The 27,752-nt window shown below is 33.1% G+C and overlaps 5 protein-coding genes and 1 non-coding gene across 7 annotated transcripts; 1 reads left to right on the top strand and 5 right to left on the bottom strand.

Annotated features, from left to right (window-relative positions):
- Window positions 1-714: 714 nt before the first annotated feature.
- On the bottom strand, window positions 715-2,381 carry LOC18097270 (UDP-glycosyltransferase 92A1). Its single transcript, XM_006386038.3, has one exon. The coding sequence runs from the start codon at window positions 2,311-2,313 to the stop codon at window positions 841-843; it is 1,473 nt and encodes a 490-aa protein (XP_006386100.1). The 5' UTR covers window positions 2,314-2,381; the 3' UTR covers window positions 715-840.
- Window positions 2,382-5,473: 3,092 nt separating this feature from the next.
- TRNAE-UUC (transfer RNA glutamic acid (anticodon UUC)) lies at window positions 5,474-5,545 on the top strand. Its single transcript has one exon. It is a non-coding gene; the product is annotated as a tRNA-Glu (tRNA).
- Window positions 5,546-6,143: 598 nt separating this feature from the next.
- LOC18097272 (IRK-interacting protein) lies at window positions 6,144-8,769 on the bottom strand. The gene is made up of 2 exons (XM_006386040.3): window positions 8,283-8,769; window positions 6,144-7,802 (listed from the first exon to the last, which is right to left on the bottom strand). Exons 1-2 carry the CDS (start codon window positions 8,505-8,507, stop codon window positions 6,264-6,266), a joined length of 1,764 nt encoding a protein of 587 aa, XP_006386102.3. The 5' UTR covers window positions 8,508-8,769; the 3' UTR covers window positions 6,144-6,263.
- A 5,549-nt stretch (window positions 8,770-14,318) lies between these two features.
- Window positions 14,319-14,881, bottom strand: LOC7493256 (histone H3.2). The gene has a single exon (XM_002304718.4). The coding sequence runs from the start codon at window positions 14,781-14,783 to the stop codon at window positions 14,373-14,375; it is 411 nt and encodes a 136-aa protein (XP_002304754.1). The 5' UTR covers window positions 14,784-14,881; the 3' UTR covers window positions 14,319-14,372.
- Window positions 14,882-18,912: 4,031 nt separating this feature from the next.
- On the bottom strand, window positions 18,913-27,328 carry LOC18097273 (UPF0481 protein At3g47200). 2 transcript variants are annotated; one of them, XM_052451311.1, is made up of 2 exons: window positions 26,983-27,328; window positions 18,913-20,313 (listed from the first exon to the last, which is right to left on the bottom strand). In XM_052451311.1, the coding sequence occupies exon 2, from the start codon at window positions 20,299-20,301 to the stop codon at window positions 19,039-19,041; it is 1,263 nt and encodes a 420-aa protein (XP_052307271.1). In that variant the 5' UTR covers window positions 20,302-20,313; window positions 26,983-27,328; the 3' UTR covers window positions 18,913-19,038. The 2 variants fall into 2 exon arrangements, with proteins under 2 accessions (XP_052307271.1, XP_052307272.1); XM_052451312.1 differs by having other exon boundaries at window positions 18,913-20,308.
- On the bottom strand, window positions 23,770-26,479 carry LOC7493252 (UPF0481 protein At3g47200-like). The gene is made up of 4 exons (XM_052451679.1): window positions 26,243-26,479; window positions 25,008-25,102; window positions 24,269-24,949; window positions 23,770-24,163 (listed from the first exon to the last, which is right to left on the bottom strand). Exons 1-4 carry the CDS (start codon window positions 26,477-26,479, stop codon window positions 23,770-23,772), a joined length of 1,407 nt encoding a protein of 468 aa, XP_052307639.1.
- Window positions 27,329-27,752: the final 424 nt, after the last annotated feature.

Below are 27,752 nucleotides of genomic sequence, written 5' to 3'. Positions count from 1 at the left end.
CTTGCCAAAACCGCAGGTGAAATGCCAAATTTTCGTGGGTCCCATAGCCAAAACACAGTTACTGAAAATAACCAAACATCATGCTATTGCGTTTGATAAAAAAAGCAGAAGCTAACGTAGAGCCAAACACTATCTAAGTCAGCCACGAGCTCAAGTATCGAGTTTCTAGTCAAAAGGAAGTCTTCATGCCAAGAGATTCACACGAGGCACGGGTCCGATTGGCTCTTGAAAGAGGTGTACCTGTCCTTTGATATGGAACGCTGCTCTCGTTGCTTGTAGAGTAGGTAGTCAAAGAATCGTTTTTATTTAATAATTTAAGTTAATAAATAAAATTTTAAAATATAATTTATATTATTTTTTTAAATATTTTTTAAGTTTGAAACTTATATAAATTTATATTGCATTATAATTAATTTTTATCAAATAAATAAAGGTAATGAGTTTTTTTATCATTAAGGCTCAGATACTATATTAAAAAATTATCTTAACCTAATAATTTAAATTATTAAATAATATCATAAAATATAATTTATATTATTTTAAAAAAAATAACAGTGAGAGCCAAATATTGCCTATCTTTTCTTTCGTTACTATCCTATACTATACTGTGTGCGTCTATTTTCTTTAATTAAATGTTATTTTCACCTTTATGTATTATGTTGAGACTTTTTTAAAAAACATTTTAACCAGCTTAATTCTTTTCCTCGTTCTAAATTAGAAAAGAAAATGAACTTGTAATTATTGGAGGAAGATCAACACACATGTAATGTCGATCCAAGGACGACTCATACAGAAAGATATTGTTGTTGCCAAGACAGGACGTTTTCTACTGCGTAGACTTTAGACCCCACGATCGGCCGCCCATTTTTTCCCTTCTCGCATCAGCGAGGCAGCATCCAGGAACTCATCCATGGCTTTGACAGAGGAACCCTTATGATCATTCTCATATTGAACAGCATCAATAATCATATCCCTAACCTCACGAGCTTTCCTTCTCATTGCATTACCCTTCTCCGTCTCATCCATTACCAGCATGATCTTTTTCACTATATCTTCATGCCGAACCTCACAGCTTTTCCCTCTAGCCACCTCCAAACAAACTCCAATATGTTCTTCTAAGAGCTTGACATTGTAGAACTGTTCTGCTGCCAATGGCCACCCAATCAACGGCACACCATTGCTTAAAGATTCAAGAACCGAGTTCCAGCCACAATGACTCAAAAATGCTGATACGGATTTGTGAGACAAGATTTCCACCTGGGGTGCCCACTTGCGCACTAACAACCCTCTTTTTGAATATTCCATTCTTTCTTCAAATCCTTCAGGCAACCACTCTTTTGCTTTGAATTCCATGTTGATGTCAAAGCCGATAGGTGGCCTGACAACCCAGATAAAATTTTTGCCACAAGCCTCCAATGCCATTGCCAATTCCATCATCTGGGATGCAGATATTACGTTCTGTGAACCAAATGATATGTATAGAACTGAGCCCGCAGGTTTTGTATCAAGCCAGTGTTTACATAGCTCAGGTGTAATTGCAGCTTGATCTTGGCTCCTATTGGAGAGGAGTACTGGCCCAATTGGCCAAACTGGTTTCCCAGTTTTACGCCGAAAATATCCCAACCCAACTTTGTCAAGCTCCTCCACCGTGTTCACCAAAATCCCATCAGCATTCGTGCATTCAGGAAGCATGTTCTGCAGACACACACTGAAGAGATCTCTGCCATTGGCCTCTTTCAGATTTTCTGCCAATTGTGTAACATGAATTGTAGAAGCTTCAGGGAAATCTGGTAAAGTGAATTCATCGGAGAGATTGTTCTGATGAGGCAGATTTAACCACAGAGAGTAGTAACAAGCGAAACCAAAACCTCCACATCCACTAAATATAGCATGAAACGCACCAAACTCATGTGCAATCTCTGCACACCAGCCAAAGAACATGTCTGTGATTATACAGAATGGTGGATGGCCCTTTTGTTCCTTAACATGATCAGAAATGATTTTCCTGAAAGCAGGTTTGAGAGACAAAGATGCTTCGAGAAAGTTGGCTATAAGATGGTAAGGAATAGAGTCAGTGTTTTCAGTGCCTGGAGGCAGGCCATAGACTGAGCTATCTAAAGGTATTTCAAGAAGGTGAATGGAAGAGTTTGTAGGGATTGATGGTCTTAGTTTCTTGATGTTAAGAGAAGTGTTCACAAAGGTTATGGTATACTTCTTCGTTTGATCTAGTTGAAGGGCTAATGCTAAGAAAGGTATGATATGGCCTTGTGCCATGAATGGGAGCATCACTATACTCTCTTTCCTCTGTGACATTTCTTTTGAAAGATCAGAGAGATGAAGTCGAGGAGAGAAAGAAGTGGTGTGTTAACATAGGATGTGAATTGTGAGCTTATATACAAGTATTACAGAATTCACATATCAAGATCACAATTTTTTAATTTTTTCTTTACTGAGACTGCGTTTGTTAAAATTGAGTTTAAAATATAGGTTTTTTGCATCAATTTTACATGTTTTTTTTAATTGAGTTTCGTAAATATTCTTTACTGGTCTTCTTTTAACTATTTGTAAAAAAGCTAAAAAAAATTATTAAAATATTTTATACATGTTTTTTTTACAACACATAAATTTCAATTATAATTTTTATCAAACACGTATCTAAATCCAACAAACTATAACTAAAATAAATTTTTTAAAATTTATTTTTTTCAAATGATAATCACAAAAATTATCTGAAAAACAAACAAGCTTTAACTCGTGATACACACCGACAGGTAGAATTTCCAATAAGAGAAGAAGATATCAGTATTTTCGAGTATCATAGCTTTTTTTCAAATTGGGAAGAAAAAGATATTATTTATACTAAATTAAATAGAATAAACAAATATATAAATTAAAAAATTGTAAAAAAATTTATTAATGCTAATTAAATACTAAAATGAAAAAACCAAAATTTTAAAATAAAAGCAAAAAAATAGATGCAGATACAAATACTTAATTTTGTTTGTTTTATTGTGTTTTTAACTACAAATAATTGACATTTAATTTTTTCACTGCAATATCTCTCTGCCTTGTGTATATGAAAAAAAAAATTACAAATCGAAAGAAATATCAACTTCGTTAAAGTCATGATACGTAATTTAAAATGATGAAATTACAATTAAAAAATTTGTTTAGCAGATTTTATTTTAAATTAGGAAAATGCCTAAATTTATTTGGAGAAATAACACAATAAAAAATTTATTGCAGCAGGTCACTAGCATAACAAGAAAAAATTTAACTTGTAACGCCATTGTCATTGTCGTGCAATAACTATGGCATTGAATTTGAAGCTCGTCAACAAATTAAATTAGTTTGCACGCGCGGTCCCTCTTTACCTGTGGTTTTATTGCGTGGTCCCTCTGGGGCCCATGCAACAAACCTACAACTTTACAATTTGGGGGACTCAAACTATAACTTTTAAGAATTAAACTCCAAAAAAAAAATAATTCTTGAAAAAGGATGTGGTTGTTGCGGGCAGTGTCAGTGCCATATAGATTTTCTATTTCAACAACGTATTATTACTCCCTCTTTTGTGTAAGAAGACAATAACACCTACTTGCTATGAATTAAAGGCAGTGTGAGCCATCTGTCGTGTTTAGATATTTTTAGAATTCATGATACAAGTAATATTGTTGTAATTGAAGTTTTGATATGCTTTTAGATCTTTTTATTATTATAATTTATACAGCTCATTTTATAGTTTTTTTTTAAATATCAAGTCAGGGCATGAATGTCATGTTTTTTTAATCTCGACATATAAAAAGTGTTTTAATTTAATAATTTTTTAAAAAACTGTATTATTTTGCTAATTTTTAAAAAACAACAGTGCTAATTTTTTTTTTAAAAAAAATAAAATCTATTTGAAGCCAGTAGTTTTACCTGCCCAAGGTTTTTATAGGCATGTAGTGGAATAGGTAGAGTTAGTGATGGGAACATTATGCATACCCAGTTGATAAAATCTGGTTTTGTGTTTCGTGTTGTTGCTGCTAGCTACCTAGCGGGCTTATATGCGAAGTGCAATTCTTTTTGGGAAGCTGAAATGCCTGAGAGAGATGTGGAAAGTTGGAATACAGTTATTTCTTGTAATTATCATGATGGGAAAGCTGACAAGGGAATATGGGTTGGAGCCGAACTCAGTGACATTGACTGCTATTATTGCTTCGCGTGCAGGGCTTTTGGATTTGAAAAGAGGAAAATGGATGCATAGGGAAATGGTGGGAAAAGGGTTTGTGTTTTTTGTTGGCTCTGCACTTGTGGATATGTATGTGACATGTGGTTGCTTGGAGATGGCTGAAGTGGTTTCTGAGCAGCTGCTAAGAAAAACTGTGGTTGCCTGGTATTCTTTGACTGCAGGGTATGGATTGAAAGGTGATAGCAGAGAATGCTTGAAGCGTTTTAGGAGGATGAACATGGAAGACAGACACTAACCTAACTTTAACTACTTTAAGTACTGGCATGGTAGTGTCTTATTGAAGATCTGCGCAGCTTCGATCTGGGGAATCCGTTCATGAACATATGATGAGAAACGGAATGGAGGGTGATGTGATTGTTAACAGTGGTTGACAATCAGATGATCATACAATATTATCAAACCCAGCATTGAACATTACTCGTGCTTGATCGATCTGCTGGAAGATTGAAAGAAGCTTATCATGTTCTTCCAAAACAATACAGAACTAGGGAGGGTACCAGTTTGTTAAACACACTATTTTCTGCATGTTGTTTGGACAGATTCAGAACTGGGAAAGGAAATCGCGGGGCTGCTTATCGAGAAGGATCCAACGATCCATGTATATACTCATATTGCTTTATAAAAAATCTCTCCTCTGCTAGGAATTGGGGCAGGGTAAGATTAAAGATGAAAGAGACAGGACTCAAGAAAAACCCTCTCGTTGTAGCTGGAATGAGATTGACAGCAGAATCCAACCATTCTTCATAGAGGACAGGTCACATCCAAGCAATTAACGAGTGTGCCTTATCACTATCAAACCCGCGATAAAAGTCGACCCGGTATAAGACTTCTGTCATGAATTAAATAGATTAATCTAAGTCAATAAAAAAAAATTAAAATGATTTGTGTTTTTTTTTTAAATAAAACACTAGCTTTTGACATGGTTACGGTTTAACATGAAAAATTAATAAAAATAAATTAGTCAAATCTCAAATAAATCTATTATATCAAACTAGGTGTACTAACTATGCTTGTAATCCTCGTAAAAATTTATATAATAAAATCTGGAATAGGTGAGGAGAAAAATCTTGGATGAGAGCATAGCATAATTGAAGCCAAAAAGGTTAAAATTTTAATTAAACCGAAAGTTAAAAAATTTTATGATACTTTACTTATTTCCATATTAATTTTAGATTTAAGAAAAAAAGGAAAAACTGTATTATGTATATTAAATAATTAATAAGCAAGAAGATATCAATTAAATCCGTTGTCGTCCAGCGGTTAGGATATCTGGCTTTCACCCAGGAGACCCGGGTTCGATTCCCGGCAACGGAATTTTGCTTTTTATTTATTTTGTGATTTATTCCTAATAATAAAGAATGCTATGTTATTTACTTTTTGGTCCTCAACGAATAAATATTTATAAATTTCCCCACCAATGAGTAGTTTTTTGCTACGTCACAGGACAAATTAAAGTGAAGACGAGTAGTCAGGAGTGTTTGTATTGCAGCAAACAAAGTATGATCATGGAGAGGAAAACAATTGTTGTGATAGTGTGTTTATAGATATGTTTTGCAATATAAAATTACTGCTATCACATCCAACAAATATCAAATTAATCATATAATAAGATATAAATAATTCATTTAATTAACCCTTCAAAACTTTACATAACCATTCATTCACCAAACATTGATCTAATTTTATTACCGTAAAAAATTTATTCAAAATTAATGAATTATAGTATCCTTATCTTATCTCTAATCTCTTTTTCAACAATAAAATATATGTTTGAGGTGACCTGAATGTTAATCAATACTAAATCTTATATTTAAGAATACACTATTAATATTTGTATAATAATATATTGATAAGAATTTAATCAATTTCTTTGTTCTCAAGATTTACCTAACCCTTCACCAAATATGAATAATTTGTGAGATCCAAGGAGGAAGTCCATTTGAATGATTTATTAACACATAAATTTCTTGCTTACAAAGCCCTACCAATTGAGAGAAAAAACCTTAAAACCCCACTGAAAGTTGAAGAAAAATCAAGGTACAGACTTGTGCCTGCAAAGAACCTTACATCTTAGAACCCTGTCCTGGACATAAAACCCTGGCATCACCATGATCTTAACCCGGCTCGGACCGAGTGATCTTTGTCTGTCCGTGAACATATCCTCCATGAAATGTGAATCAAAGCTTCTATTCTCTTCAACCCTTAAAATTCCCAGTGGCGGATTGAATGAAAAGGCAAGCAAATGAAGCAACCATATGCATTTAGCAGCAACAAAAAATGCTTGAAGAAGTTGTTCAGGCCATGGCCGAGTCCAATTCATTGTTGTAATAATACTACTCATCTTCTGATCACAGAACTTGCTAAACTCTTCACTGTAATACTTTGTCCCTTTCCTTAAAACCTCACTCCAACTTAGGTTTCTCAGCGCAACGAATGACGAAAACTGTGCTTGGCGATCTTGGTTTGGGTCTAGATTCTTTGGCGAACCATTCTTTTGGAAAACAGAGTTCTCGAAATCTTGGTAGAGTGATTGGTTAATAACGGCTTCCAAATGGTATAATACTGCCTTTGAGTACCGGGAGTTTAGAGACAGTTTGTGTGGTTGAAGAAGCAAGTTCAGGTTGTCCATGAGAGTACTATCAGTTTCCTCAATCTGTCCTACCAGTGTCTTGCAGAACTGCTTCACCGAAAGTCTTGCTTCCGATACTATCTGCAAGAAACCTTCCACCATTGCATCTTCACTTACTGGCATCAAGTTTTCTCCATTTCCATCAGTGGATTTCCCTCTATTCGGAAAGTTTCCCAGCTTTTCGACAACTAGTGAGTCCTTTGCTAGTGTTGACTGCCTTAAAGCTTTCTTTAACTCTTCACAGTAACTCTCCAAGTACTCGAGCTTGTGTCTTAAGTCCCCCAAAGAAGATTTCATCTCAGCAACCTCCATTAAAGCTGCATCTCTATGCTCGTTTGCTTCCATCAATTCTCTCTTCAATGTTTCAATTGACAACATCCCCAAGTCCTTTAAAATCTGTGAGACTTCCTCAGATTCTGTTCGGTTTGGCGAACTCTCATTCTTATGCTTCTTCTTTAACTTAGGAAACAACCATGACATCACCCCTCGATTTTTCGGTTGTGATTGAAGGGATGAGTGAGAATCTGTCAATGGCACAACAATATTAGAATGCTTACTATTCCTGGTAACCTTTTCAGACTCGGTAGTTATGGTAGCCGGCTTGCATCTATTGCATGATGATATGGTTTTGAAGTCTCCCAGGCTATTTCTCCTACAAGACTTGTGGCATTCTGCTCCAGGCGATGCGCGAAGCACTGTGATGTTGTTTGCAGAAGAACTAGTGACAGATTTTAGATCTTCAGCTGGACAAATATTTGACTCCAAATTGGACATACCAGAAGGAATTCCTTTCCTTGAAGACGAATCCTCCTTCTTATAATCTGATAAAACACTTTCAAGGCCACTTCCTGCCTCTAGGCCAAACTCATCCCAACTTCCTGATAGTGTTCTTGATTTTGTCAGAATCTGATGATGTCCTGGTAACGGTTCATCTTCATAACTCTATAGAAAAAAATAATAGAATCCATTACCATAGGCTAAAAGCAGCAACTATCCAAGCATTAAAATGTTTTCTTTCAATTATCATTAATGAAATCAAAGCTAACAGCCATAAATGTAAAGAATTATGTTTTAGATTTTCTTGGACTGTGAAAATGATCAAATTGCTCTATGAAAACAACATCTAAAAGCTAGGAAAAATTTATAAAGGAATTTATTAAGCATTAAATAACTAATCCACATAATAAGATTATAACAACTAATGTCCCAATCATAATAAATAGTGCATTAAATCTATGTTGTTTTTTTTAGTTCAATCATAAACCTGAAAACTCTCCTATTTGATGTTGAAGCAAAATATAGCAAGAAAAACAATGTAGCGATTTTACTTTAATGAAAAAATTTCCCTCTTGAAGCAATGCTAAGATATGATTTACAAAGAAATTAAACACTGAGAAAATTGCAGAACAAGCTGAAACTTACAGGAGTAAAAACAGGGTAATCTTGAGCGGAGAAGTACGGAACAGAGCGTGAAACAGGGGAAGAAGATGGGAGTCTGAGATTGGCGGGGCTGTTTCCTAGCATTAAAGCAGCATGTAAAGCTCTAAGCTCCACTGCTTTAGCAATGGCTGCTTGTATTTCTTGTCTACCAACTTCCTGGTTGGTGTTGTCATGGTTTTGTAAGCTTTGAACAGCAGCAGCAGCCATGAAAAACAGAGCATATAAGCCAAAGAAAAGAACAAAATTCGACCAATTCTGTGAAGATAGACAGGGAACAGAATGGGATTTCAGAACTGAGTGTCTAATGGTTGGATTTGATTTCAGATATGCAGATGATATTGTACCTAATGAAGTTAGAACCAGAAATATAGCAGGAGAGATAGAGGAGGGAAGGCATCCAAAATCCAAGGTGCTTTTGTCTTTGTTCAAAATAGAATGTGAGCATGTGAAGAAGCTAGAGATATGGGATGTTGTAGTGGTTTTTACTCTAAGTAGGCATGGCATGGGTAGCCTTGTAAGTTTACAGAAATGCCCATGATTTTCTATGACAAGAAAAAAAAACTCATGAGTGATGAATGGTGGTACCAATATGAGGATGATTGCAGTTAGTACTATCATCACTATCATATACATACAAGTTGTTTTAAGTGGTGGTATTTTTCAAATTCTTGCTTGAAAATTGCTGTTATACTTGAGCAATCATAGCAATTAATCATTCAAGTTGTTTGTCTACTTAGAATGTGATTAGAGTCTTAGACCTACTTTGATTAGACAATAAACATTGTACTTTTTTGTAAGCATTTATGAGAAGAATTTCAATTTTGTTCTACAAGAATGTTAATAATTTTAAAATTATTGTTTATTCTATTATTTTGGAAGAATGGTTTTGTTGTAGAAAAAGAAAAGTAGGTGATGGGTGGATATAATACTATGCAAAGAATCATGTATTATCATCATGCGTGTGGATCTATCATAAAAAAGTGTTATTAAACTCGGTCTAGCAGCTCAACTCAATAATTTACTGACTTGATATTTAGTTCAGATTATATTTCAAATTAAATCAGATAAGAAATGACTTGGTGTAACTCGATCGAACTAGTAAATTAGCATGTAACTTGGTTTAATTTTTTAAAAAAAATATTAAAATAATATTGTTTTGAATTAACCTGGGTTAACTCATCCAACTTATAATCCAGATTTCGGACCGAAACATGTACCAAACCAAATTATCGACCATCCCAGGTTTAATCACTTTCATGACAAGTCCTTATAGATCAATAATGTAGTTTGGCGGAGGAAAAAACAACCCATTGAGTGTTGCTGAAGAAAGCTGAGGGAATCATTTCTTGAAAGGGAAATCATTTGGTATTGGACTTTCCTTTGTTTGCAAAACCTGTAGAGTTACAAAAGCAAAATGAGGCTAAATTTAACAATGACAAATAATACAAGCAAATCACACTACGGTAGGGTTATTTTCCTCTTGATGGCACTATGGTAATTCAGTACATTTAATGTTCTGAGCTGTCCAGATGGAGTTTTCGGCCACAGGCTCATGTGGGGGACAGAGAGATCCAATACCTTCCAAACACTTCTTGCCCCTCTTCTTGTGAAGCATGGTGGCGCCACCTCGGGGACCAAAATGAGCCCTCTCTACTGCTTGTCAAATCTCAAAAACACCCATCACAAAACATGAAAGTCCACAATTTTCAACAGGAGAAACTAGGGAGCTAGTAGTAATATCGCAGGGAATCAAGGGTGTTCTAGAGAAGATCAAAGGGTTGCTAGAGTAGTTTACCTTGATGGGATTTTTTTTATGTTCTGTGTGTGTCTTTGTTTATTTGGAAATGGAATTCCAAGTTGGATTGAGGCATAATTTAATATTGAGTTCTTCTTTCCCATAACCACTTTGAATATAAAAATCTTTAGATTATTGAAATTAACTTTTGTGAGCCAACCACCCCATCAAAAAGCTAGCAAGGTTTGTCAACCTCCACATGCCCAGAAAAAAAAAGGTGTTCTTCTTGTTTAAGCAAGACCGCCATAAGTCCATGGCTTCGTTTCTCTAGTTTAAAGGAGATTTTATCCTATACAAATTTATCAAGATCTATTTTAACTTTCTAGAGAAAAAAAATGAAGGCAGTAAGAATTTTTACTCGTTAATTTGGACACGGTACACTCATGTTTTGTCAGGCACATTCTTCGCCTGGAATTAATTTACTTGAGAATTTGTCCAACGCCCTTGTCAAGATTTTGGAGTCTTGCCTTCATGGTCCAAGTCAAGTCCTTTTTGCTGACAATTCGGGCTCCCCATTTTTGTTCTTGTCTGCAATCAAAATCATGCAAGTCGCATCAAAACAAATTAGTTTAGGAAAAAATATATATATGCCTATTTAAATACCAAAATTATTAAAAATATTTCATGGTTTGATTTTTCTGATTTTATATCTTACTTACAGTTTAACTCAAGATAAATAATAATAATAATAATAATAATAATAATAATAATAATTTGTTTCTGAAAAGTTTTACAAAATCATGTGTGCTGTTAATTTTAGTTTTATTAATAAGTTTGTGTCTCTTGCATGTTAACTTCAAGTCTTTGTTGATGTTAATCTAATTTCTGAGGAACTAATTAGGTCAAATTATAAATTATTTGTACTAAAAGATCAATATAATAGAGTGTTCTTAATAATATTGTTTAAGAAAATATTTAATTTTGGTAGATGTAATAAAAATAGTATAAAGTTATGCTTTATCATTAATTATTAAAGAAAAGTAAAATATATCTTCTTTTAATAGTAATATCTTATGTATACGGTGCGTATGATGATCTTTGCTCCTCCCTGTTAAGACATGTTCGAGCACATGGGGATCACTCACTCTGAAGAGCATGGATTAGGGTTCAAGACATCATTTTCTTGCATCAAGAACATATATATATATAAGCAATGGCAACCTTATACTTAAAGAAAAATATAGTCACGTAAGAGGGTAGCCAGCCTCTCTCATAAATCTCATAAATCACTCCTAACTGAAATTGAAAAGGGTGATTTAATGCTTGAAATCTAGAATTCAAAACCTAATTTAAACTAGATTAATTTCTAGTTGATTTGAATAATTTTAAATTCTTTCAGCTTATATATCTTTTTAATAAGCAAATTATCTCAGTTTAAACCTAATTAAATAAACATTAAAAAAACAAAAAAAAAAACTCTGGAGGTATAGCTCAACTGATCAGGTTTTGGGTTTGCCTGCCCCTCAAAAATCATCAGTTCGAGTCTCACAAATCTTAGTACCACTGGAGGCTCACATGGTCATTAACTTTAGAACTCGTGGGATTAGTCGAGGTGCACGCAAGCTAACCAGAACACCTACATTAATCTAAAAAAACAAAAAACAAGTAATAGGAGAATCTATCCAATAACTTGATCGGTGATTTCAAACTTTTTTAGGGTTAGATATCAAATTAATAAAAAAGGAAAAAATAAAACAAGAAAATTGAAAAAGGGATACAATCAAGTGCGTGAACAGCAATATGCAGGAAGCATGCTTTCTTTTTCATTATGAGATGACCACAAAAATCCATCACTGTGTGTGGTACAATATTATTCCGCAGATGTTGAGTAATACTCGGTGAAAGTAGAAAAGGTAATGTATTTTTTTGCTTGCTTTCCTCGTATACTGTTTTGTTTTTGTCCTCTATTGCTTGTTCTGTCTTCGTAAAAGTGGATTCCAATTCTGATGCGCGGAGGCGTTTGTGGATTGCATTAAATGCTGTTTTTTAAAATAATTTTTTTAATTTAAAATATATTAAAATAATTTTTTTAGATTATTTTTATTTTTAATACAAGTAAATAGAAAGGACTACAAAACATTAATTTAATGTTTTCTCAAACCATAAAAACTTGTATAAAACACTTAAAAATAGATACAAAAGTTTTGCCAAAAACACCTACTAATAACCAGTCTACCAAAGCAAATTAATTACAATACCATTTTGTGTTTGATGGGTTAAAGAATTCTATCTCAAATCTCTATCTTCTTATAAAATCAAAATCTTTATGATTAATTAGTTTAATTTATAAAATATATTTTTTAAAATTAAGACTAGCTCAGAACCTGTGAGCCTGAATTGATCCGGGTTAAAAAAAATAAAAAAATAAAAATATTTAGTCGATTTGGTCAAAAATCAGGTTGACCTGATAACCTAATTGATCTGAATCTGACCCAATCAAAACTCAATCATCAATTTATTAGCTTTTTTTTCTTTTTTTTTTAAATTAAACAATATTGTTTTAATTTTTGTTAAAAAAAGACATCATGTTTTGAAACTCTAAATATATATAAAACAATCAGGATTGTTGTTATTATTGTGTTGTATAATTCCAAGCTCATAATTATGCCTTTTATCAAATCAAGATATATCAAATTAAAAGACAATCTATTCAATAATTTGAGGAATCATTATAATCCTAGATGGTACGTAGAGGGTAGACAATACACAAAAAACCCGTGAATTAGGCATCAATTATATATTCTTTGAAAGGTTCACAATAATATCCAGACAAATTTGCTTGTGTTTTCTTCCATTAATTAAACACCTAATGCTTGGTCCATACATAATGTGAAGAATCCGTCACGTATTGCTACAGCATATTTTAATCTAAGGTGAGGCCTAGGGAGAGCATGACCCTTCTTCTTCTATAATATACCATCAATACTTGTGTAAGATCATGTACTTTTTTTTAAATTTGTGCTATGGCTGGAATTAGTAGAAAATCCTAAAGATTTGAGATATAATTACTTCTTCTTGCATAAGCTAAAACTTGTTGCTATGTATACGTATGTAGTGGACGTATGTTTATTGTTAGCACGAAGGTGTTTGGCAATGAATTTTAATTTTTTTTTTGTTAAATTTATTTTTTTATATTAATTTATTTTATATTTTTAAACTGTTTTAATATATTAATATTAAAAATTAAATAAAAAATTATTACTTTAATATATTTTTAAATAAAAAAATATTTTAAAAATAACTATTATTATTTTCACAAACACCTATTTACATCTAATGACAAATAAATTAATTCCAACGACCATTAACTTGTCAATGTACATTTCATGGTGATAGTGATATGGTGATGTTATTTGCTACATTGCCGTCTTCCCACGATCGCATACGTGGCTTATGTTTTATGCCTGATCGTTTGGAGTACATTCAAAAAATATTTTTAAAAAAATTTAAATTTTTTTTTTTACTTTAAAGTAATATATTTTTAATATTTTTAAATTATTTTGATGTGCTGATTTTAAAAATAATTTTTAAAAAATAAAAATACATTATTAACATATTTTTCTAAGTAAAAAACACTTTAAAAAACAATCACAACTATACTTCTCAACACCCTTATGCTTTTCCTTCATCGTCAAATGCCACGGATGATTCTTTCATCCACGACAGCCCTGTCAATTTTTTTTTAATAAACTCAAATCCAGTTGTATGTAGTTTTTGGATCTAATTTTGTTTCTATTTATTTTCTCTATTAATTCTTTTAGTTTTATTTCTTACTTGTCAAAGTTTTATCTCCTTTGAATAAAAACTTTAATATTACATTTTTTTATAATAATTATGATAGGATGAGATCTTTCATCAATAATATGACCTTAATGATAATTTTACGATAATGTTTTTTAAAAAAAGCTTTTAATAAAAAAATCCAAAGAATGTAATTTGATATTCATAAATAATAATAATAATAATAAGAGTGATTTGAAAGATCATTTATCATAGTTGTTTGGTTTAAATATTTCTTTTTCTTATTTTATTTTTATTGACAAATTGGTCCTTATTTGAGATTTCATGTTCTTATATTACATTTTAGTCCTTAAAATCAAACGTTTTGGTCAGTTAGGTCTCTATGAACCATGGAGCATGATCAATACAAAGCATAAGATGCTATATCCTTTCCATTTGGGAACAAGATTGATTAGAGAGAGATTTAAAGACAAATCATCAAGTAGAATCCAAATTAAGCAATGCAATTTCTCATTTAATCTGGGAAAGTTTTACAATTAAGCCCTCTCTCCTCTAATCCTTCGGGCCAATTGGATATCCTTAGGCATAATAGTTACCCGCTTAGCATGAATAGCACACAAGTTGGTATCCTCAAACAACCCGACAAGATATGCCTCTGCCGCCTCCTGAAGGGCAGCCACTGCGCTGCTTTGGAACCTCAAATCCGTCTTGAAATCCTGGGCTATTTCCCTCACCAACCTTTGAAATGGAAGTTTCCTTATCAACAGCTCAGTGCTCTTCTGGTACTTCCTGATTTCTCTCAACGCCACTGTTCCTGGCCTGAAACGGTGGGGCTTCTTCACTCCTCCGGTGGCTGGAGCTGACTTCCTGGCTGCCTTCGTGGCTAGTTGCTTCCTTGGGGCTTTCCCTCCAGTGGACTTTCTTGCTGTTTGCTTCGTGCGAGCCATTGAAATGAGTGAATTGGCAATTGGGATTTTGGTTGCTGCTTGTTTCTCAAGAAAACAAGGGAAAGTTAGGGTTTTTGATGCGTAGAGATACGAGGTTCTTACAATTTTTATAGGGGAAAGTGAGCGGGAGAAGGAAAGGATGAAATAGATTTCCGACCGTTGATTTGTAAAGTTATGAACGGTGGAGATGGCGATCAGTGTGCGATGTGATGTGACCAATAGGATTCTTCTGACTGGCGGGCTCAGATTCTTAAACCTTTTGGCTCTTTTAAAATTTGGAGACCCTCCTCTTCGTATGGGGAAGATTTGTGGGCAGCGGATTTTGAAGAAATCGACGGTTGTGAATGTCTGGAGAAGTGTTAGCGGGATCGCGATCCGCGTGCTTTGTTAAGTAGCCAGTGGAAATGCTTTATTTGCGCGGGAGCGTGATGGATTTTGTGTTTCTTTTTTTTTTGGTTTGTAAGATTTGGGGCAAATTTATCAGAACCAACCGGTTGAATCAGTGACCCGCTAATTTATAATCTAGCGTAAGCTAAGTTAATCATTTTGTTTCCCTCAAAAAATTCATCTCAATTTAAAATTATCTTAAGTTATTAGGTGGGATTTTAATTATATAATTATCTAATATTTTTATTAAGTAAAAGTTTTTTGAATTTAAAATTATATAAGTTTATATTATTTTATGTTTAATTTTTATTAAATAAAATATTTCATGGGAAGTTCTACAAAAGATTTATCTAATAAGCCATGGAACAATATCTCAAGGTTTTCCTTCTGTTTCAGCTGCTCTGTGATAAAAATTCTTGCCTAACATGGAGATCAGAAACAATGCATCCCAATGGAACTGTGTTGAATCTCCTCATTATATTACACTACTTTCTATGTAGAGAGTAATCAATGAAATGGGAAGAGGAAACATAATATTTAACAAAAACTTTAAACTGTTTGGGAGTTTCACTGTACGTAGTACTAAATGTTACCATGAATTACTGTAATGGAATTATTACTTTGTCCTTAAATTAAGAAAATTAAGCCTTAAAGCTAGGGTTTTTGGTCTTTTTCACTGGCTAATAGGTCATTAAAAAATTATTTAGAGATGTATGTGTTTTTTTTATTTTTTTACACAGTAAAAATACTTTTTTAGTCTAAAATCAACAAATTTTAGAATTGTTGATTAAGAGCTTTCATGACTTTTCACAAGCTTTTTTACAATAAAAATATTTCTTTGCCCCTAGAATTAAAAAATTATTGAGTTGTGGGACAAGGGTTTTCAGGTTTTTCATTATTCGTGTACAGTGAAAGCATGTTTTTAACCTCAGAAAAGATAGAAAAAAATAAGCTTTGCATTTGAGGTGTTTTTATATTTTCACACGAGTATTTTATGTAATTAAAATGATCATAGGAGTGTTTCGGTATTTTCACGTTTTCGTTTGAAATTTTTAATCAAAAAAGCTTTTGGCACATGCACACGCGCCAACAAGTGGGTTGCATCCACACCATTCAAAGGGTGCAAGTCCTCATTTACATGGTGTGACGCGTGTAAATGTATGATAGTTGTTTGTTTTGTTTTTCTCTCTCTCTTCTCTGACAGATAAAGTATATCATTATCCTCTTTTTTTTTTTCAATTTCAGTTCTCGTTCTTTTAATTTTTTATTTCGTTATTATTCCTTTTATAGAAGTTTTTTTTTTCAATTTAGTCTTTCAATTACAATGTCTCACATGTTTTGTTTTTAATTTCAGTCCTTTTTTTTTTATTTTTTATTTTATTCTTATTCCTTTTTATAGTTTCAGTCATTATTCCTTTTATTTCTTATTTTGTTCCTATTCCTTTTATAGACATTTTTTTAAAATTTAGTTCTTCAATTATAATTTCTCATATGTTTTGTTTTTAATTTCAGTCCTTATTTTCTATTTTTAATATTTTTTCTTTGCCATTTTATTGAATTTTGTTTGGCTTTCAATTTCATCTTTTAATCAAAGTTTTTGTTGTTTTATTTTTTGTAGTTAAACCCTTATTCTTTTGAATTTTTTTTCTTTCGTTAGAGATATTTCTAATTCAATTTAACCCTCCAATTAAATATTTTTTCCTCTAATTAATGTTTTTTTTCACCCTTAGTTTTTTAGATCCTTTTGTGTAATTATTTTTTTATGGTTTCATTTTTTGACATTTAATTTGTCGTGTGATCTTATGCACTACCAGAAAATTGATAAATACAAACGGAAATACCGAGGGAATATTTCCTTCGGTAAATTTCCGAGGGATTTTACCGACGGAAATATTCCCTCGGTATATACCGAGGGAATTACCGTGGGAAAAAAAATTAAAACAAAGCAAAAAAAAAATGATGACGTGTCATTTTTACCAACGGAATTACCGATGGAATTTATTTCGTCGGTAATTCCATCGGTAAATGTGTTGGTAAAAATGTGAACAATATTCATCATGTCAATTACAAAGGGAATCACCGACGGAATTGTCCGTCGGTATTTTCCAGATAGCTCCAGAACTGTTCACTTTCCAATTGCACTGTTAATTGTTGTTCTTTATGGACAAAATCACCGACGGATTGAAAAGTCGTCGGTGTTATTTGGCGGTTTTCTGAAAAAAATCAATTAATTTAAAATTTTCATTTAAATATTACAGACGAAATCACCGACGGATTGAAAAATCGTCGGTAATTTTTTGGCGGTTTCTGTAAACTTTTTACGAAATTGAAAATTTAAATTAAATATTACCGATGGAATTACCGACGGAATAATTAAAAATATTAATATTCAATTATCCGTCGGTAAATCCGTCGGTAACGCGCTCCAATAAAAAGCCTGAATCCCCTTATTTCACAAGAAACAAACCCATTTCTTCTTCTTATTCTTCTTCTTCTTCACTATATGTATAAAACATCATTTCTTATCTATTTCTTTCTCTTCTTTTCTCTCCTCATCTCCTTCTCTTTTTCTCCATGCTTGGGTATGCCTTCTTATTCTTTCTTCTTTTATCCTCTTAGTTTTTTTTTAATTAATATGCTTAACAAAATTGTTTTTCTCTCCTTAGCTTCACTTGCAACTACATTAAGGTAAGATTATTCTTTTTTCTTCTTTTTTCATGATTTTTTTTCACTATATTTGTTTTTTATTTTATTTTTAATTGTTTTTGTTCTTAATAATTGTATAAATGTTGTTGTGAGATTTTTTTTTTCATATGAGATCAATTTTTAGTAGATTTATTTATAGGATTTTTAAATTTTTAGCAATTGCAACTTCATTTTTTTCATATGAATTTTTTTAGTTGAATTTATTTTTTTGTTTTATTTTTTTGTTGCAAATTTGTTTGAGTTGATTTTCTTATTCTTTTTTCCAAGCATTTTAAGTATATATTATACAGTGTTAATTTATGTTAATTTAATTATTTTATAATTTTATAAAATGAATTTTTTTAAAATGTTTTTAAATAATTAACGACGGAAATTCCATCGGTAAATCCGTCGATAAATCCGTTGGTAATAAAAAAATATTATTACCGAGGGATATACCGACGAAATGAAGCGGATAAATTTATTTTTTTATTACCAACGGATTTACCGACGGACAAAAAATTACCGACGAAAGATTCACCGACGGAGCATTTCTGTTGGTGATTCAGTCGGTAAATTAATTACCGACGGAATATGTGTCTTACGCCGACGGAAAAATTCCATCGGTAAAACTGTTAAATCTTGTAGTGATCGTTCTACATTAGTTTTTTTTTTATAAAAAAATATTGGTTTTGTAATCACCTTCAATTTCTTTTCTTTGAGTTTATCCCAATCTCATAACGTAGATCACCGGTTTTGCATGCTATTTTTAGAATTGTTTTGTTTGTGTTTGATTTTTCAAGATATTATTCCAATTCATCTGTAATTTTTTTTTCGTTTTATACAAGTTAACTTTATTTTTCAAAATAAAAAATATTTATTTTTAAATAATATTGTTGATTTGTTGGGTCTTGCATAATAGTTTTTAGAGAGTGAGTTTATTCAATCAATTTTATTTATATTTATTTTTAAATCATGAGGTTTTAAAATTATAAATTTATTTTTTTATTGATTTAAATAAATAAATTCCCTAAATCTCATGCGTGTAAAAAGCATAGAATAGAATAAAACAATTTCAGTTTCTAAGAGAAAATCAGAACAAATTATACATTCTTCATTGCTTGGAATTTCTACTGAAACAACCTTTTCATTTAGAAGAAAAGTTCAAGGAAGAAAACAGAAGCTAAACTACTTCAAGTATAGAGCAGACGGATTGTACGACAGTCAGGATGAGAAGAATAACAGCTCCTGAGGCAGAGATTGCTGCCCATGGGGTATTGAAATAATTTTGCTTTAAAGTCGCCTTCCACTTGTTCCATGGCCTTTCGCAGAATGCATTCAGATCTTTAATGAGACCTTTAAAGAGAAAACCATCTGGCGACACTAGATTTCTTATGTTGAGATTGTAAAAGAGTTTTACCACTTCCTCATTAGACAGTAGCCAGTTTTCTATAATACGATTTTCAACAAGTATTTCCACATCCTTACCGGCACCGTGAAAGAGACCCATCAAACAGATATAGTCACCAACATAATCATATTCCAGGCCATGGCACTGCTCAAAGGCTTGCATATTCCTGATTATGATTTCTGAGTAGTCAACTAACTGTAATCGTGGGATTTCTAGTCTCCCTTTATTTCTATCGAATTTTATGTCAAGAAGATTTTTGCTTGAACTCAACACAAACTTGACCCCCGCTTGGTGGAGCTCCTTTACACTGGGTACGGTTAGAACCTCGAGTTTCTCTTTCGGGTTCTGTTTAGTTGGCTGATGATAAATTGTAAGAAAGTCAACCAAATGTTTGACTTCGGAGAAATCTACTTTCCCCAAAATGTCCCCTACTGCCCATGAGTTGAATTCAACTGTAAAGAACCTATGAGTAAGCTCAATCAGTGTAGGTTTTGGAGAATTGCCGAATATAGTGGATGGTCTATACAACTCCTCGAGGATGAAGAACGGGAGCTGATTCTCAAGCAAACAGATATCAAGCCTTACATCTACATTCTTGTATGGAGGATAGAAAATGCTGTCTCTGCTTCCTCTGAAGTCTGTGTAAGTCCACTTCAGCAATAACATAATGACGAAGGCAGCATCCATTAATATCATTTTTATGAAGTATTTGCTACTAAACCCAATGGTTTCCGCATAGCAATTACGCAATCTTGTTTCGTTCTCCTTAATATATTCAATAAAATCCTGCACGCTTACCCCGCTCCGGGCAATGAATTCTTGCAGGTACATTCTTTTGTGGTCTTCCATGGCTTTTAGCATATCTTTACCATGGTGAATTGGGCCTACGGAGACTACACGAGGTGTGTAGGCCTTTTCGTTCAGCTCGCGTAATCGCTCAGGAACTTTATATATACAACACGTGTCGGAGAAAGCATATGAGATTTCCAGCTCTTCCTTCACGGATTGGATTAATTTATCAATACCAGTTTCCATCCCGTGACTGAACTGAGATGATGCTTAGTATTAGAACAAAACAAGCAGATCAAAAAAATTGTTACCACTGAGAAAACAAATTCAATTACGAAACCCAAAAAAGAGATGAAACTTACAGCCTTAAGTTTGCCTTCACTAGCAACAATTTAACCAGTAATATATATATATATATATGCGCGACCACATGAGTGATACAAATTAAGCGATGTATTAAGTTTCTTTAATTAAAGTTATTGATAATGTGCCTTGTATAGTTCCACTTTATTTGTATCAAATGATATAAATTAATTATCAAAATAAATCATTATTATATATTGTTTCATATGAAATTTGCTTAATAAGTTTTATATTTGTGAAAAGAATTCTAAGAGTTTGTCGTTAGAAAAAATGATATTTTATCATGACAAAAAAAGTATGATAAAGAAATGTGCAAATAATGTTGATAATTCTTTTCTCTTGAGAAAATTATTTTTCACACAATATTATTTAGAACAAAAAAAAAAAAACAAAAAGAACATATCAATCATAAAAAGCCTGTTGTATAGAAACTTACATACTTAAAAGCTCTCGACAACCGGCAGTTTTAGAACTTTTGCTCTGCCTCTAGTGTCCAAAGAGATGTACCAAGAATGGTAGACTCTTCCTCTTTAATATACATTCCAAAATGTTTTATTTCTCCAATGGCAAGCAAAGGATCCTCTTAGATAATAATTAGTTTTATTCTATAATATTAATTATTTGCGAGATCTAGAGTTATGAGCAGTTATATAGAGATTTGTCCCAAACAAAATGTGAAAGATAAGTCTAAATCCGAAAAGAGATCCGGTCATGTAAAATCAGGATACAGTTTAAAATAATAATAATTGAAGATTCAATTACTGGATTGAGATTAAAAATTTAAAGGAGATTCTACGGGATGTTTTCCAATTTAAAACCATTATGTCACTTATCAGAACGTTGAATTTCCCTTAATATTCAGACTAGTTTTAGTTTCAGCGATTCCCAATATGAAGATCAATAGAACAGGCTGTGTAATCTGAGGGAGAGGAAAGCTAATTCTGGAGGAGATAACTGCACAATCTATAGCTAGACCGATGACCAAATCAATCTCTTCATGAAGGATTTAACATTGATGCAGAAATGGCGTGAAATGTTTAACGAACCTCTCTCGGTTATATCAAATATATGTTAAACAAAAAACCATCTAGATGGTGACCTAGTAGTAAGAGCTTGGGACCAAGAGGTTTGCGTTCCCTCCGTGGTCGTTCGAGCTCTGTGGTTACTCATATGATGACCACTAGAGGCTTGCATGGTCGTTAACTTCAGGGCCCGTGGAATTAGTCGAGGTGTGCGCAAGCTGGCCCGGACACCCACGTTAAACTAAAAAAAATATATGTTAAAAACATAAAAAGCCATAATTATTGATTTTTCCTGCCATTTTCTTTGAGGAATATATATTCAGCTAGAAGGGCTAGAACATAATATATATTCTCAAACCTCGTTTCAAGTATAGCATAAAGCAAATGCATCAAAGGTGGAAGCATTTTCTACAATTATAATGGTTGACACGCTAAAAATATTCTATTATAAACCTCCTTTGAAGTATAAGGTATAGCATAAAGCAAACAATCATGGTAGGCATGACTAGATCCTTTCCCGTGTTACACAGCAAGTCAAATTATTGTTCTTACGTGAATTTTGTTACAGTGAAATAGCCACGCCTCTTATTTTTTCTGTTAATTTATTAAAAATTTTGTTGATGTTTTGCCATCAAGAAATACAGCAGGTAAATTGAAGAAGATAACAATGACTAGATAGTAAAGTACATGTACACACAGAACAATTGAGATAGTAGACCTAAACAACTTGAACGATAGAGCACACAGTTTGTATCACGGTGAGCATGAGGAGATTAGCAGCAGCTATAACAGATATTATGGCCCATGGATTACGGAAATAATTTTGTTTCAGTCTTGCCTTCCATTTGTGCCTCCGCTTTCTACAGTATCTATTCAGATCTTCAACAATCTCAGAAAAGTAGAAATTGCAGCTCGTTTCAATAATAAGATAAGAAATTATCCTTGATAATATAAAAGTATGAGAATACCAACTTGGACGCATTTAGAAGGTGCTGAGACAGTAATTAATGATTCAACTTGGCAAATTCCAGCTTCAGGTGTGAAGCACAAGCATAATGCTTTACTTTTTTTTTCTTTAAAAATGAGAAACAAAGGGAAAACAATTCAGTTGAATCCCAATTGCCCCATTCTTTCCATCTTCTACATTCAAAGAAATTTCTTATCGATCACTAGACGATTATAGAGCCCTGATGACAGATTAACCCTTAAGCTGCCTATCAGTATAAGACTGGAGAAAATCAAAGGTATAACACGAGATAACCCCTAAAAGATGCTTCTGTGTGTTGATATGTGAAGGGCTCTAATGAAAAATGGAGCTGACAAATTCTTGTGCATGAAATTCAGATGACAGGCCTGAGTATGCTTCAATTCAAGCAATACTTTATGGCCCTTCTCTATTTGCTGGTCATACAACTGCTGACTGGGACATCAAAAATGTGTCAGCTGATTCTCTGCCAGAATGGTCAACTCCAATACCTGCTGCTTACAATGATCATCTGGTTACCTTTTCACAAAAATCTAGAAACCCAAACTTCTTCTTGATCAACTCAAACCATATAATTACTGTGGGAAATTAACCATTCTCGATCTGGCAACAATTCTGCTCTTCATTCAACATCCCTGACCGTTTCCTGTCCCTTCTCCGTGATTTTACTATTTTGACAAATTGATTGCAGTTTGATTCATACAATAACCATGTTGAAGAAAAGAACTAGGCATGAAAGAAACTGAGATTTATTAAAACACGGATGTTAACTTAAACATCAAGCATGTCTTGCATAGAACAATGACATGCAAACCTGCTTACGACAGACCTGAAGAAAATGACTGCAGGTGTCTTATGAGCAGAATTGTTTGAACAAGAACTAAATGGCATATAAAAATAGATTTGAATTTTAAGGTTTTTTAGTTTCAGAGAAAGTGACATTCAAAGATGACAATCCAACAGTATCAGGACTGTTGAGCTGATCAAGTTGCTTCTTACCACAACGAAGCAAATATGGAAATACTTCTGTTTTAAGGTTGCCTTCCATTTGTCTCTCCGCTTGCTGCAGTACTTGTTCAGATCTTTTAACTACACCAGAAAGTGCCAAAAGCAGAAGATAGAAATTATAAGGCAACAGTAAGTGGGGGAAAATGTAGCTACTTTAATGACATGAGTAAACTGAAACAGCAAAAATTGATTGCATTTTATTTATGCTAATTATGTAGCAGAGAAAGCAAGACAGGGAGGAAATATTGATGAGTAATTGAAGAACATATATAGAAATTTCATGGGAAGAGATAACAGAATACAGTTAATTTACAGAAAACAACTGAAATAGCATAATCAAACAACTTGAATGATCGAACACACTGTCTGTATGATAGTGAGTATGACTATAACAGCAGCTGCTACAACAGAGATTATAGTCCATGGATTGCGGAAATATTTCTGCTTCAAGGCTGCCTTCCATTTGTGTACCCGCATACTGTAGTACTTGTTCAGATCTTCAACTACACCAGAAAAGTAGAAATTGTTGACGTTGATAACATTTTCCTCGGAAAGACTGCGAAAAAGGCGTGAAACTGCATCATTATCATGGAGCCAATTTTCTATAATTCCTTCTTTAACAAGTATTTCCACATCCTTGGCATCGGGGACAAGCAAAGAGAGCATGGTAATATAGTTACATACATATTTATTAGCATCGTAATTGCATTGCTCAAAAGCTTGGAGATTTCTGAATAGGATTTCTGCGTGATCGCCTATCTTTAACTATGGGATTTCCAACGTCCCTTTATTATCATCAAATTTTATGAGGAGGGGGTTTATGCTGGACCCTAACTTGAACTTGATTCCAGCCCGATGGAGCTCTGCTACACTTGGAGTGGTTATAGTCGCAAGTTTCTTTGGCTGCATCTCCTGTGCTGGCTGCTGACAGATTCTTAGAAAGTCAACAAAATGCTCTACTTTAAGCAAATTGATTTTCTCCAAAATTTCCTCTGACACCCATGATTGCCATGCAGCAAGTAAGAACGCGTAAGTAAGCTTAATCATGGAATATTCCTCACAATGGTGCTGTATTTTGGATAGATTGAACAAGTCCTCAACAATGAAGAATGGAAGCTGATTTTCAAGCAAGCACAAATCAATACTTATTTCATCTAGCATCCATGGTTTATTGAATATGCGGTCAATATATCTACTTTGGATACCAGGGGAAAATGCTTTCAGAAAGAACATAATGAGAAAGGAGCAATCCAACAACACCATTTCCACAAATTCCTCTTTACTTAGTTTATCGAAGGTTTCTGCATAACAACTACGCAATCTAGTCTCGCTCTCTGCAATAGCTGCAATAAAATCCCTCACCCTTACCTTGCTCAATTCAAGAAATTCCCTCAGGTACAGTCTCTTATGCTCTTCCATTTCTATTAGCTCTTCTTTTCCGTAGTGAAGTGGGCCAATGGAGATTACTCGAGGTGTGTAAGCCTTTCCATTTAACTCACGTAGTCGTTTTGGAACTCTGTAGATGGAACACTGATCTGAAAAAGAACGCAAGGTTTTCAACTTTCCTTCCACACTCTGCTAATTTGGCGATGTCGAGAGAAACATGATCGCCACTATCCATCTGCACTCTTGATGTTCCAGCAACGTTCATACTGTGCCTAGACAATCGCTAGTATCACAATTACCAAATAGTTAGATAAATGCTAAAAAAAAAAATAAATTCAAGATCAAATTATAGTTTGAGAAAAAAAAAGTGTAGGTAGGGAAACCGAAACATATATTTGGTATCTTTAAATGACTTAATATAAAAAGATATTTTATGATTAGAAAAAAGTTTGATCAAGAAATGTACCGAGAATGGTAGACTCTCCCTATTTAATATAAGTTCCAAAATGATCCACAATTAAGATCAACAGATCAGGCTATATAACCCGAGAGAGTAAAGCTAACTCCGGAGGTAACTGCACATTCAATATCTAGACCGAAACCCAGATCAATCTCTTCATGAAGGATTTAACATTGATGCAGAAATGGCATGAAATGTTTAACGAACCTCTCTGTTCTATCAAATGGATTTGCACTTGTAGTTAAAACCATAAGAAGCCATAAAATTGTTGTTTTTTCCTGCCATTTTCTTTGAGGAATATTCAGCGCTAGAAGGGTTAGAACTTAGAATATAATATTCTCAAACCTCGTTTCAAGTATAGGATAAAGCAAATTTATCAAAGGTGGAAGCATTCTCTACAATGGCTTTAAGGCATTACAATTACAGTGTTTTACAAGTTAACAATATTCTATTATAAACCTCGTTTGAAGTATAGCATAAAGCAAACAATCCTGTCGGGTTTGTTATTTGGAGCCCCAAAATGAAAAACTAGATCTAAATAGAGAAAGTCAAAACTAATCTTATTTAATTTTAGATTTTTAGGCTATTTTTTTAAGTATTTGAAATTGATAAAATGATTTTTGGATATTATAAAAGTGTTGGTGAGGTGTTTTTGGATTGAAATGACTAAAAAATTGAGTTTTATATCCCAAAGTGTATTTGTCCTAATTTTGTGGCCACCATTATGGTGGCTTGTAGACTTGCAGACAACATGTTGTCTGTCCTGACAGGTGACATGTTTTTTAATAAAGATTTTTTTAAAAGGTGTTGTGTGTAATTAATTTTTGAAAAGATTATTCTGATTTATTTATAACTTTTTTTATCTTTTGTATTAAAGAACTTTATTTTAAAAAATAAAAAATAGCAATTACGCAATCTTGTTTCCTTCTCCTTGATCAATTCAATAAAACCCTCCACACTTACCTTGGTCCGGGCAATGAATTCTTGTAGGTACATTCTTTTGTGGTCTTCCATGGCTTTTAGCATATCTTTACCATGGTGAATTGGGCCTACGGAGACTACACGAGGTGTGTAGGCCTTTTCGTTCAGCTCGCGTAATCGCTCAGGAACTTTATATATACAACACGTGTCGGAGAAAGCATATGAGATTTCCAGCTCTTCCTTCACGGATTGGATTAATTTATCAATACCAGTTTCCATCCCGTGACTGAACTGAGATGATGCTTAGTATTAGAACAAAACAAGCAGATCAAAAAAATTGTTACCACTGAGAAATCAAATTCAATTACGAAACCCAAAAAAGAGATGAAACTTCTAGCCTTAAGTTTGCCTTCACTAGCAACAATTTAATCTGTGTGTATATATATATATATATCACATGAGTGATACAAATTAATTAAGTGATGTATTAAATTTATTTAATTAAAATTATTAACGACGTGCCTTGTTCCACATAATTTGTATCAAATGATATAAATTAATTAATTAATTTATATTGTTTCATACGAAATTTGCTTAATAAGTTGTATATTTGTGTTTAGAAAAAAATTGATATTTTATCATTAAAAAAATATGATAAAGAAATGTGCAAATAATTTTGATAATTTCTCTTAAAAAATTATTTTTGATGTAGTATTATTTTGAATAAAAAAAACATGATGTCTATCATAAAAAGCCAAATGGACAGAAACTAAACTACTTACAAGCTCTCAACAACCGCAGTTTTAGAAGTTTTGCTGGCTGCCTTCGTGGCTAGTTGTTCCTTGGGGCTTTCCCTCCGGTGGATTTTCTTGCTGTTTGCTTTGTGCCATTGAAATAAATGGATTGGGAAACTGGGGTACGGTTTCGGGTTTCTGTTTGTTTCTCGAGAAAACGAGGGAAAGTTAGAGATTTGCAAGTTTTTGGTGGGTAGGGATAGGAGGTTCTGGCGATTTTGATAGGGGCAAGGCGAGAGGTGAAGGAGGAAGGAAGGAGACAGTGAAATGGGATTTGAGCCGTTGATCGGTAAGCTAATGGAAAACTATGAATGTAATCCCAAGAGGGGAAAGGTGAAAGTAATATATATTAACTACTTTTTAGCATATTTAAAGACTATAATAAGCTCATCTTAATCATTCTTTTGACTTTTATGAATATATAAATCCTTCCATGCATGTGCGGCATGCATGGTCGCATGTGATGATACAATTGAATAATTGGATTCGTATATTCATTTGCCCTATCTCTGTCGATTTCACACTAGAATTTCCATGCCCTTATTCAATGGTGGGAAAAATTCAAAGCTACATGATTTGTTCAATCTCCATGCACTGAAATATCAAGGATATATATAAGATAGAATAACAAAAATATATTCCTAGTTTGTACTGGATACAGTCTATGATGATGTGTTCAATTCATTGAGCTTAATGAAACTTGATGATCGATGTTATTAAAAAGAAACAAAGGAAATATTACAAGGAACGATATAAAA

Source organism: Populus trichocarpa, chromosome 3, assembly GCF_000002775.5.
Source record: "Populus trichocarpa isolate Nisqually-1 chromosome 3, P.trichocarpa_v4.1, whole genome shotgun sequence".
In the NCBI taxonomy this organism is placed as follows: domain Eukaryota; kingdom Viridiplantae; phylum Streptophyta; class Magnoliopsida; order Malpighiales; family Salicaceae; genus Populus; species Populus trichocarpa.
This window is presented reverse-complemented; position numbering and strand designations above follow the sequence as displayed.

Coding starts and splice junctions, on each gene's coding strand:
- LOC18097270 (XM_006386038.3), bottom strand. CDS start 2,313: ATGTCACAGAGGAAAGAGAGTATAGTGATGCTCCCATTCATGGCACAA.
- LOC18097272 (XM_006386040.3), bottom strand. CDS start 8,507: ATGGCTGCTGCTGCTGTTCAAAGCTTACAAAACCATGACAACACCAAC. Junction 7,803..8,282: donor ATTACCCTGTTTTTACTCCT/GTAAGTTTCAGC, acceptor TTTTTTCTATAG/AGTTATGAAGATGAACCGTT.
- LOC7493256 (XM_002304718.4), bottom strand. CDS start 14,783: ATGGCTCGCACGAAGCAAACAGCAAGAAAGTCCACTGGAGGGAAAGCC.
- LOC18097273 (XM_052451311.1), bottom strand. CDS start 20,301: ATGGAAACTGGTATTGATAAATTAATCCAATCCGTGAAGGAAGAGCTG.
- LOC7493252 (XM_052451679.1), bottom strand. CDS start 26,479: ATGGAAACTGGTATTGATAAATTAATCCAATCCGTGAAGGAAGAGCTG. Junction 25,103..26,242: donor AATTCATTGCCCGGACCAAG/GTAAGTGTGGAG, acceptor TTGTGATACTAG/CGATTGTCTAGGCACAGTAT. Junction 24,164..24,268: donor CGGGCTGGAATCAAGTTCAA/GTTAGGGTCCAG, acceptor AATCCTATTCAG/AAATCTCCAAGCTTTTGAGC.